Source organism: Haliotis rufescens, unplaced genomic scaffold (genome assembly GCF_023055435.1).
Source record: "Haliotis rufescens isolate VD_foot unplaced genomic scaffold, xgHalRufe1.0.p SCAF_7, whole genome shotgun sequence".
Lineage (NCBI taxonomy): Eukaryota > Metazoa > Mollusca > Gastropoda > Lepetellida > Haliotidae > Haliotis > Haliotis rufescens.
This window is the reverse complement of record NW_025964361.1, coordinates 40,056,053-40,068,726: the sequence shown is the minus strand read 5'-3', so window position 1 is coordinate 40,068,726 and position 12,674 is coordinate 40,056,053. Positions and strand designations below refer to the sequence as shown.

At 40.8% G+C, this 12,674-nt stretch overlaps 1 protein-coding gene across 4 annotated transcripts in view; it reads left to right on the top strand.

Annotated features, from left to right (window-relative positions):
- LOC124144211 (inverted formin-2-like) overlaps positions 1 to 12,674 on the top strand; it is a 137,468-nt gene that overhangs the window by 9,988 nt on the left and 114,806 nt on the right. Inside the window, exon 2 of one of the 4 annotated variants that reach the window (XM_048387333.1) lies at positions 5,374 to 5,465. The exons of 2 other annotated variants lie outside the window; for them this stretch is intronic. In XM_048387333.1, the coding sequence (XP_048243290.1) occupies positions 5,412 to 5,465 (54 nt within the window). In that variant the 5' untranslated portion in view covers positions 5,374 to 5,411. Of the gene's footprint in view, positions 1 to 5,373; positions 5,466 to 10,073; positions 10,104 to 12,674 lie in introns of those variants that run through there. One more of the 4 variants, XM_048387331.1, reaches the window with a different exon arrangement.

Below are 12,674 nucleotides of genomic sequence, written 5' to 3'. Positions count from 1 at the left end.
ATTATTAAAAATGTTACATTAATAATGTTACTTAAATTAGATAACTGATATCAATAATTGATATAAAGAAATCATCAAAAGTATTAATGATATCTTTAATTGGATGTTTGATATCAGTAACGGTCAGAATTAATGATATCTGGAATTGAATTAAAGATATCTCTAATTGAATTAAAGATATCTCTAATTGAATTAAAGATATCTGTAATGCATTTGTGGATATGTATAACTTATTTCAAGATATCTTGAATTGAATTTAAGATATCTTGAATTTATTTCTAATATATTTATGTACTGTAGGATGGTAATTGTTTAATGATATCTTAAATACATTTAGAGATATCACAAACTAATTTGTTGATATCACCGTAACATTTTAAGATATCAGTAATTGTATCATGGATATCAGAAATGAATTTAAGATATCTTTAATTATTTTTTGATATCTTAAAAACATTATTGATATCTTTAAATAAAATACCGATAACTCTAAAACAATTGAAGATATCTGTAATTCCGTAATAAATGTGAAAACGGCTTGCCATACGATCTCTCTTCACGCCACATCCCCCAAGAAAACAAAACGAAAGAAACTTTTTTATTCTATAATATAATTTTAATAAGATTCTTAGTTAATCCAAATTGTGTACCATGTACAAACTAAATCTGCATTCAATTTTAAATTACAACTAGGTTAGAGTGACACACGCACCAACCCTCCCACGTTCAAAGGGCATGCAGGTTGCCGCTGTTACAGACTGTAATGTCTCCAGTATGGGGTTTACAATATCTGATTCATCGCTGTGTGTATAAGTGGGTCCGTATTTCACTACGCCCGTGTGTTTATTAATGCACTACTTAAACCAGTATTTACACCTCCTCTATAGAGTGTTGCAGTTAATCATCAAACGTTTCAGTTTCTAAAAATTGAAGGTGAAAATAGTTCAAAGGGTAATATTTTTTCATGACAAGACGAAATAGCTGTGCGCAGTGAAATGTTTTTGTCACATGAAAGCACTTACAAAACCGATATGAGAAAATAAAGATTAATCTATTATACAGCCTTCTTACCAATGAGGGGCGGTCGGGTAGCCTAGTGGTTAAAGCGTTCGCTCGTCACGCCGAAGACCCGGGTTCGATTCCCGACATGGGTACAATGTGTGAAGCCCATTTCTGGTGTCCCCCGCCGTGAAATTGCTGGAATATTGCTATAAGCGGCGTAAAACCATACTGTAGTGGTTGGGTGAGTGAGTGTGGCTTCATGGCACCTTGACCAGTAGGCCAATGAAATCCGCATGCACAGTACTCGTGAAACCAAGGTCCATAATCAGTAGGAAACTTGGGACGTGCGCACAAACCTCGCATCATCGGATGCGAATCTGCCCCTTACACACCCATAAAGCAAGTGTGCCAATTGGCCTAATGCGCCGCAATTCGCTGCACAGAGTTGCCTCCCCTAGTCCAGCCAGAACCCTGTGATCATGAATTCAAGTTTCGCCCTGTTTATGGTCCTTGATTTCGTATCCGGGAGCACCAAAATCATTGCTCGTAAAAGACGTCGCACACGAAATGCATGTCACGTACTTGACCCTGGTCAAACCTTGATTTACCAAGCTGAACGTCCGCTGGCAGTCACAAGATCCAGTTGTCACACGCAAACATGTCACCGAAAAGGTGTTTCTACCTTATGAACTCGTCATGATTGAATTCGTGTCACGGGTATTCGGGTGAATTTTTTTTATATTACTCAAAAGAAGTTAAGATCATCCAATTCCTTCATATTACTATTGATAATCTGCCATGCCATGACAAGACGGTGGAGACCGCGTCCGTGGTCTAGTGGTAGAGGGTCCGCCCGGACACCGGGGTTCAATCCTCGGCCGCGTCATACCAAAGGACGTTAAAAGATGGTACTTGTTGTTACCCTGTTTGACCCTCGGCATTAAGGTGCTAAAACAAGGACTGGTCGGCTCGTGTATACTGTGTCTGAGTGGGGTATTCATGTTAAACTGCGGCATGGTATCTCGTTGGGTTAGCACAATAAATCGGCATCAGTCCGGACAAGTACAAGCAGCCTCACACACACGTGCATGCACGTCGCTATATAAGTACAATAATCTTGGACGCGACGTTAACCACCACCACCACCTCAAGACGGTGGAGACCCGTGTTAGGGGTAATGTTTACTTGCATTTCAGGAAACAACACGATGTATAAACGACGGCTGTCCCAACTTTTTATAAATATTATTGTATTTTTTTATCAAACTTTGCTGAAAACTAGAAAATCCTGTTCAACCTGCAGCACGAGCCAAACGCACTCTCGTTAAATTAGAACGTACCTCAGGCGTTTGAAACTAAAGATGTGGAAATGTTAATAGGTTGAACGCCAGTAGAATATTACTTCGTTTATATCACGTAACAGCTTAATTGATGAGTTAAGGAAACCCCAGAGTGACATAGGTCCTAGATGTTGGCCATATATGGAGCGTATGGTGCTGAGAGCATAATAAGGGGAATCTTGGGAGACATGGACCGACCTTGTTCATCCTTTTCTGTATCACTACCACATTAAATGTAAATCCGCTATATCTAGAACAAACAAGAACAAACTGGTAAGAATGTGACGTGACGTTGTGGTCGTCAAAGCAGATGCCTTTCGCCTCCTCAGTTGCCACATTTGCAACACAAAGCTTTTAGCGCAACACACGCACATAACCACATCTGCAGCCGTAAGTGAGTAAGGTTTTACGCCGCTTTTAGCAATATTCCGGCAATATCACGGCGGGGTAACATCAGAAATGGGCTTCACACAATGCACCCATGTGTGGAATCGAACCCGGGTCTTCGGCGTGATGAGCAAACGCTTTAACCATGAGGCAACTCGCTCTGCAGTCATAAACATAAGACGTATGTGATAACTGATTTTTAAGTCCATTACATTTTAGACATAAAAACGTTAGTCTTGCGGAGTAAGGACAAACTGTGAGACACTTCACCCAGGAAAGTGTCATCGACTGCACGACACACAGATACGTTTCGATCGGGTTTTATCAGACACACAATGTTACATCCTTTACTTATACAAACGGACACTTGACGCATATATTTTTATCTGAGGGTCATGTGGGACGCAAAATATTAACACTGAACAATAAAATTTATGTTATTTATGTGATATAACTGACATTTTTTTTTCTGGTGAGAAATACTCAAAGTTCAAGGTGTCAGTGGGTGACTTTCATCTGGGCGTGTGCAGTGATATCATTCTTGGAAAGTGACGCATGCCGCATGTCGCCGGCGTGGGAATCACATGTTCATGCCTTGAACCCCTACAAATGTCATTGAGACCCCCCTGACTCAAACTTAGATAGACCCAGGAATACCCCTGCTCAATGATGCACTGAAGGCACCTATATCGCGACCCGTGAAGATCCAGGGTAGAATAGGTCTTCAGCAACCCATTCTCGCCGTAAAAGGCGACTAAAAGCGATTAGGCGACTAACGGGATCGTGTGGCCAGGCTCGTTGACTTGGTTGATGCATGTCATCGTATTCCAATTGCGTGGATCGATGATTGATGATGTCAACCACTGGATTGTCTGGTCCAGACTCAATTATTTACAGACCGCCGTCATATAGCTGGAATATTGCTGAGTGCGGCGTTAAACAACAAACAAACCAATGCATGTCTGCTCATTTGTTTTACAAGAATATTCCCTCGTACACAAATGACCGTCTCGGCGGTCTAGTGGATAGAGCGTCACCCCAGAGAGCGGAAGGTCTGTGGTTCGATCCCCGGCCCTTCATACAGAAATACGTTATAAGATAGTACTTGTTGTTACCTTGCATCGGCATGAACCAAGGACTGGTCATCTCTGAGTGTTCGTGTAGGGTATTCATTTAAAACTGCGGCATGGTAACTCAGTGGACCAGCCTTTTTAAAACCGGTATTTGTCCGGACTAGTACAAGCAGTCACACACATACACACACATGCATACACGTCGCTATATATGTGCAATAATTTTGAACGCGACGTTAAATCTCATGCCACATTACCTCGAACACAAATATGAATACGTATAATATTATAACACACTATGAATACGTTTACTGTCTAAAATATTATGACACATGTACAGTAACACATGGAAACAGTGTGATCCGAGTGTTTGGCATGGTGTTATATAATGTAATAGTGTTTAGTTTGAGCAGAATCGGTACACACATTATCCATTCCGTAACGTTACCTCGTTAAACGTATCAACGCCGTATAATCCACCGTCAGAAGCATCCAGCTCAACGCAGCTTGGCCATGACACCGTATTTCACCCAATAAATCACATGCTGGACAGTTGTTGACTCCAACCTGATATCTTTGTGTTCTACTCAAAACAAGTTAAGGACATGACATGACAGATTAACAAACCTCATATGTACTCAATTCTTTATATCTGTATTTGAGGCCAGTAGCCCATATACAAGAATAATATAATATACTATAACAACAATGAGAGATACACTCATATGGAAGAATCGAATCATGGCACGACAAATTAACTTCTTTTGCGTAGTATATATTGTTCTTGAGGGACTTTGCTTCTTTAAAGATATCTTGTAACTGGTCTTTTAATACGTATTCTCATTACCGTCTCTTGTGTTGTCTTAATCGCCATTGGGTGTTTACCATTGATTAGGGTTAACCACAAGGCACACTGTCGCTACAAAATATTGATCTTGCAAATATTTCAGTGATAGAGTTCATTCAGCAAAGTAATCCAAATGTATTTACAGTTTCACATATAAATATCCATGAATCAGTGAGTTGCCTTTAGTCTGACCGCCTGTGGTGCAGTGGGTAGAACGGCTGTCCGGAGAACGAAAGGTCGGTAGTTCTATTCCCCGCTGCGTCAAACCAAACGTCGTTAATATATGGTACTTGTTGTTATCCTGGCTAAAGTTTGGCATTAAGGGTATAAAGCAAGGACTGGTCAGCTCGGAGAATGTCTGAGTGGGGAATCAATGTTAAACTGCGGCAGGGTATCTCGGTGGGCTGCAGCTAGCACTATAAAACTGGCATTAGTGCGGACTTGTGGTACAAGAGGCCACACACGTGCATGCATATCGCTATACAAGTGCAATATAATCTTGATGGTGACGTTAAATACCATTTCACTTCACCCCATTAAGTCTAATTTACTAGCAGATTTACGGTATATGCCAACAACTTGCTCGATTGTGCCTTTGAGTTACACAATGGCATTACACTGATTTCTATGAACCTAGACAAATTCTGCTAGGCAAGATGTGTGTGGCTTCAGTGTTGGAGCTGAATTCACAGTGGAACTACTTTTGCCCCTTGCCCTCTCCCCAGGAACCTACTGATCTCTGAGACGCCATTTATCAGCAGCTATGGACGAAACAAACTCTTTCTATAACGATGAGATCGCCGCGGCTACAGACTTGGTAAGTCCCTGCACCGTAGTTGTAGAACTCTCTCACTAAACCTCACCTGCACGTGTGCCCTTCGTGTAGAGTTTGTGTTTGTTCCGTCTGTTTCCACGTGTGCACTATAACTAATGTCACTTGTTAATCACCTAATGTGGCTTTTATTGGATAACATGAATTGACATTAAAACATTAATCAAGATGTGGCTTAGTTGAGCCAAGGGCATTAATATTCGGCCGTGGATGAGGCATGCGAAATCAATTCGTTCATAATTGTAAATGAAAGTAAGGGAGGTAACTCTTTTGTCTTTGCGTAGCTAGATCCCTCCGGTGTTTATTGAAAATGACTATCAGATAATCTTGCCCATAATGTTTCTGCTCTTTTGGTTTGACCAAATATGAAATGACGACCTGACCTTATTTGTTCTTTTATTCTGTTTTGACAAACTCATTTTCAATATTCACTAACACTGACAGAAACGGTACAATCTAAAATAACGTGTTTATAATGCCCTGTTCGGCGGCAGCGATCCATAAACGTTCAGCAGGGTCGTGTTTAAACTGCACTTAAATGTATTACGAATTCCAGAGTACAGTAAAGTACGGTTATAACGAACTCAAAGGGACTACTAATTTTAGTTCGTTATAACCGTAGTTCGTTATAAGCATATATACAATATAACAACAGCATATAGTCGGGACCAAAAATGTCAGTTCGTTATATCCGTCAGTTCGTTATAAGCGTGTTCGTTATAACCGTAGTTTACTGTATATCCACGTGTACTCAAACTCCAGAGTCTGGGAAGACAAAAACTGTTTACTTTGTCATTCAAAGTCTGGCTAAAGTACCCTTTTATATCCATAGCTAATTCTTCCTAAAGTCACGGCGAGCAGAACGTTTCTTTCAGTTCGCATTTTTATTTCATTCTCTGACATGGGTTGTACGTCCATGTTATTTAGAAAACAACCAGAAGCCATTATGTAATTAAAAGGACGCAGTTAAATATGACTTAAACAACGCAGTTGGTGGAAATAGAGCTTATTAGCCGAGCATGTTTCTGTATCGATATGTCCTATATTAGGAGTAGATATATTGTATTTAGTGAGCATGGTACATATTTTTATTCCTATCGTATGATATTTACGATACTGAATAAACGAGGGAAATAATCTCTTTATCATATGTTATTCTTAAAATAATGGATATTTAAGACGTAATTGTACCTAAAACCGGAATTGCTTCGTGACATGAAGGACAGACGCAGGTGTTGTTCGCAGTTACAGCCAAGTTTATTACTGATAAATTTTTAAACCCTGAAACAATTGTAAAACATTCATTACACAAAATATAAATATATGCTGACATCAAATATTTCATTACATTTGATGATATATACAAAATGCTATAACTACTAATTGATAAATTTTACATCTCATCAAGACTTAATTAATCCTATATCATAAACATACTTAACCCGCATATATACTTATATATGCGTATCATATAAATAGAGTAACATAAACGTGACATGATACATTTACTATCATGTGTACATACAATATATGACAAATATATATAAAACCTAGTAAACCCACCAAGTGTGTGGACCTGGGTTCATCAGTCCAGAATTCTGAAGAAGCTTTAGAAATCGCGTATGAGTACATTTTTTGATTGAACCGCCCAATTTATCATATAGTGCCAAATGACTCGCAGCCATATTTGTTTCAATATTTGGGTGACAATAATTTATTGAAAAAGGAGGGATTGCATTGATATATAGAGCTTTAAAGTATTTAATCATTTGCATATTCATCAGATCATGATGCCAAGTTTATCGGATTGATTTATCGGATGATAACACAAGCCTTTATATGATAAAGGTTTGCCTCTGCAGTAATGGATTGTTCTATAAGAATCCACGTAATCAGCCTTGCAAGAGCTACTTATATCTGTAACCTTATATTCACCTAACTGGTAAGCACAACGTGGAATTCCAATGCCAAAAGATGACTTTTAAATCAAGTGCGATGGGGTAGCCTAGTGGTTAAGCCTTCGTTCGTCACACCGAAGGCCCGGGTTCGATTCCACACATGATTACAATGTGTTTACCCCATTTCTGGTGTCTCCCGTCGCGTAATCGCTGGAATAGTGTTGAGAGCGACGTACCCACTAAGTCATTGAACTCAAACGATGCGCACCACCCAGGGTAGATAACTCTGCAATGTCCGGAAGGTCACATGGAAGTGAGACTGTGTCTCTATTTGTACAACCAACCGTGCAACAAGCTTCTATCGACTCGACACTCGGGGCAAAGCACGCGATGCACTCTGGCAATAGCTCATTGTCTATATATTTGTATATGCTAATTATACTTATCTCCAGGCCTATGACAGTATACACCAGTTTTAGAGCAGACAGTGAACGCCTCCCAACACCATTCAAACAAACCTTCCCGCAGACTGTGAGTGGGCAGACAGATTTACTCTGGAACATCGCATTGTATAATCGGTGTGTGTTTTCTCGCTTCTTTCTAATAGTTCACGAACGTGGTTCAATACGGTTGCAAACACCGTTACGAAAATTGACCGAACTAATGACTTAAGACAGGGCTGATACCAATCTCGACGACAAAACGACGACGGTAACGATGAAAGTAATACGGTATGACCAGGGTTGTAACAAAGATAAGCTCAGGGTGATGGTGAAAGTGATGATAATGATGATAAACCCTGGGATTTAACGCAGATATGCTCATATTAAAGCACATGTTACACATGCGAGTCTCCTTGGGCAAGTGACTTTGTCCGAAATGAGCTTCTGTTTACCCAGCAGCGAATGGTTAACCTTCTAGCGCATAACATGCAGCTTGGGTTGTATACTCCCCAGGGAGCTGAGAATGATTCTTGAGTGATCACTGATCCAGTGACCGGGGTAAAGTGGTGTGGAAATACGCTCAATATAAATAGCCTTAGTATTATTATTATTTTTACGGTAAAACGAACACATGTGCCCATAAAGGCCATGGTGATGAAAATTATGTTAAAACGAGTGGTTTAGTATATGTATATATGTTTATATTATTAACAACGGCGATTTTTATGACGTCAGTGATGCTGTTGCTAAACATAACGATTAAACCAACTGAAGGTTTTTGAACAAATATGCTTATGATAAAATGATGATTATACATTGTTTTTTAACAGATTCGGTTCATATTACTAACGACAACGACGATTACGACGGTAGTGATGCTACTGAATCTACTAATGATAATATAGACGAAAGTAATGACGACACCGCTGTTGGCGATTATACTGGAGAAGTTGATGATGATGATGATGATGATGATGACGACGACGATTATACGGATAAGAATGATAATGTTGAATACATCCTTGTTGAGGATTTAGATGACATTCAGGTTGATGACGACGAAGGGTTAGTAAATATACGGCTCAAATTGTGATAGGAGTACTGAAATATTCACACTTACTTGAGCAGTTGGGTAGCCTACTTATTAAATAGTTCGATCATCACATCTAAGGCCCGGGTTCGATTCCTACATGGGTTCAATGTGTGAAACCCACTTCTGGTGTTTTCTGCTGCACATCTACTGTTGATGAAATATTGTTTAAAGTTCTAGGGCTTCGACCCTGCCAACACTAACGCTCATGTGACACATGTGGTGTTTCCTTGGACAGGTGACTTTGTTCGAAATGTGCCTCTGTTCGCCCAGCAGTGAGTGGGTACCCGGTGGCGGTTAACCCTCTAGCGCCTCACAGACAGCTTGGGTGGTATACTCCCAAGGGCGTTGAGAATGAAAATGGCGTGGATTCCTTGACCGGGGTATTAATGTAGCGCTTTGAGGACGTTTTATGGCATTGATCTTGGCGCATTATAAACATGAACATTATTCTTAATCTTAAGTGGCGTAAAATCACATTCACTCGCTTACACTGTTACGAAACTGAGCAATAGCTTGAAGTGAAGGTGAATCCCATCATCCCCAAACACGGGACCCGTGAACATCTGGAGTAGAATAGGTCTTCAGCAATCCGTGCTTGCCCCAACAGGCGACTATGCTTGTCGTAAGAAGCGACTAACGGGATCGGGAGGTCAGGCTCTCTGACTTGGTTAATGCATGACATCGTATCCAAATTGCGTGGGTAGATGCTCATGACGTCAATCACTGGATTGTCTGGTCCAAACTCGATTACTTACAGACCGCCGTCATATAGCTTGAATATTGCTGAGTGCGGCGTTAAACAACAATCCAAAGGAATATCCCTCTGAAACGTCGATTATGATATTTAATACCTGTCACATCTGAAACTCAAATTCCTCTTTAGTACTTTACTGCTGGAAAATTCTGTCAAATAAAAATACCTGTATTTACCTGACCCCATCTGTCGGTTCACACAAATATGCTTTCCGCTTCGTTTGGCGCGATCCTACGCTATTGACAGGTTTTAATAATATACTCCATCAATAACAACCGGAACTTTATTACTTCACTGCGACGGCTCGTTGCTAGGGTGACACGCGGCCAGATCTCTCCGAGGGTTATGGAGTTTGGAATATGGGGTGGGGCCGCGTTGGTCACACTTACTTTGGCGGTCATTATAGCAGATCTTATCGCAATGTTCTCATGGGAGGTAAGATATTTGTATACGTATCACTATTACAACAATTATAAAATATGCTGACAGTGTTTTTGTAACATACAAACTCTTTTAATATTATTTCTTCTTATTAATTTTAATCATTATTTCTGTCGAATATTGAATATTTTTTCTGATTCATGAAAATATACAGTAATCTGACATTATGTAGATATCTATCATATGTATATTGACAGAGATAAAGATGGTATCGAAACTGTCGCCCGTTAGGCCAAGGGGGAAATAGTCAAAATCGATCCGAGATTGTTGATTTTTAAATGAATGCAACAGGTACCTTTTTACAACATATTTCAACTGCATCGATAAGTCACAATACGGCACTATCTTCACGACGTCATTTCTAATATTCTTGTCTATAAATATATATTTGTAATGAAACAGTATTGATATTGATATTAGTATAAGACCAGTCAGTTTTCCATATATGAGCTTTAGTGCGTGAGGTATTCCAGTACTTAAAGCAATATTCCACCTACTATGCCAAAAAAATAGATATTTTGTTTTGAGATGAAAGTGAGGGAAAATGCATCAATGTGTGGCAATGACAGTGATTTATGTGGCAAGAACATTTCCGGTGAAATCAAGCTCTCAAACAAAACATTGTGATTGTCACGAAGAACGTGTTCTCAGACACCACGTGCAAGGGGTGGTTTGCCAGATTTACCATTGTCACTCAGACTGAGTGAGTGAGTGAGTAAGGTTCTACGCCGCTTTTAGCAATATTCAAGCAATATCACGGCGGGGGACACCAGAAATGGGCTTCACACATTGTAGACTCGGTTGTGAACAAACGCATGTTGTTTTCTTGCAACTATTCCCCCCAAAACATTATTGTAAAACGCATTTATTAATTAAGGAAGCAACAACATTGATTATGCGACGTTTGCAACGTGCTGTACGTTTACGTGCCTTGGGCGTGTTGCAGGTGGGCACACATCAGAATATTGTTGCCCAAACGCTGCATGTTTCTGAATCTGTCATCAGCACATTGTGGGCCCGATACCATCAAACACATAACGCCGATGATCGACGCCGCTCTGGACGCCTAAGGGCAACTACTCCAGCCCAGGACAGATTAGTCAGAACGATGGCATTATTTTTTTTTTTGCAAACTGCCACTCAGATAAGAGGGACTGGTGGCAACAGGAAAGAGTGTGGTGTAAGCGGACACGCCTAGACGCTTGCACCACGTCCACGTGTCATCCCACAACTTACTGCACATGGGGCGGTCGGGTAGCCCAGTGGTTAAAGCGTTCGCTCGTCACGCCGAAGACCCGGGTTCGATTCACGACATAGGTACAATGTGTGAAGCCCATTTCTGGTGTCCCCCGCCGTGATATTGCTGGAATATTGATAAAAGCGGTGTAAAACCATACTCACTCACTCACTTACTGCACATCCTTTGAATCAGAGGCATCTGTGGTGTAGGGAACATCAACACTGGGAAAATAGACTTTGGGCTCATGCCATGTTTCCTGATGAATCGAGGTTCCCTCTTGACTTCCATGTAACATCAAAGAGCAAACAAGCTTACTATATATGTGCTTTAAGCACCCCAAGGGTTAGGATACGTCGTCAGGAACGTATGTACGATGCGACTAAATGGTTGGTAAGGCAGGATCACTTGGTTGATTGTGTGTCCCTTTGGTCTGCCACAAACCTATGATCGTGGGTTCGAATCCCAGATTCGCATTGATTATGTTTCTTGGTATGTCAGCACCATACCCGTGCCCCAATGGGCTTCACCAAAGTGGTCAACGTCAAAGAACTGCATCACTTCCCACATAAAGCTGGGCCCAGTAGCCCGGTCGTCTAAGGCGCTGCCATTCGCTGTGCAGTGTTGCATCCCTTAGGCACGCCAGAAACCTATGATTGTAGGTTCGAATCCCTGTTCGCCCCGCTTAGGTTTCTGGGTTTGTCAGCACCACACCTATGCTTGAGGTTTTCACCAAAGTGGTAAACGTGCATCACTTAAGGCTTTCCTCCCACATTAAGCGGAGACGCCGTGATGTAACTGAAATATTGTTCAGATCCGTAAAACTGAACTCACCCCCACATAAAGGTTTACGCCGTGATATAACTGAAATTCTGTTCAAATAAAACCCACTCACCCACTCACTCACTGTCGAGACCAGAATGGTACCTCGTCTTAAACGTTGTATCGAGTAACATCCTCCAGCATGAACGGGAGGCCAAGTTGTTTAACGCGCCCTTCAGACGTGCCAAGCTACGCGTGTTCCTATCCAGGAGTCGCCTATACTTGGTCTGTGAGCTCCAGGCTTGTACATGATGATTTCGCTACTACGGTAAACAACCATGGTTGCTTCACGTCAAGCTTTCCTCCAGCATGAAGATGTCTCGCCACGATGTAACTGACATGCTGTTTAACGTTTATCTAAACCCACTCACTCATCCACAACTACTTTACTTGATCTGTGTAAACTGGTATACACACATTAGATTATTGAAGAATAATGCTTACTGTTGCCCCCAATAACAAGTTTCTTAACAAAAGAATTCACTGATTGAAACATAAGTGCCTAT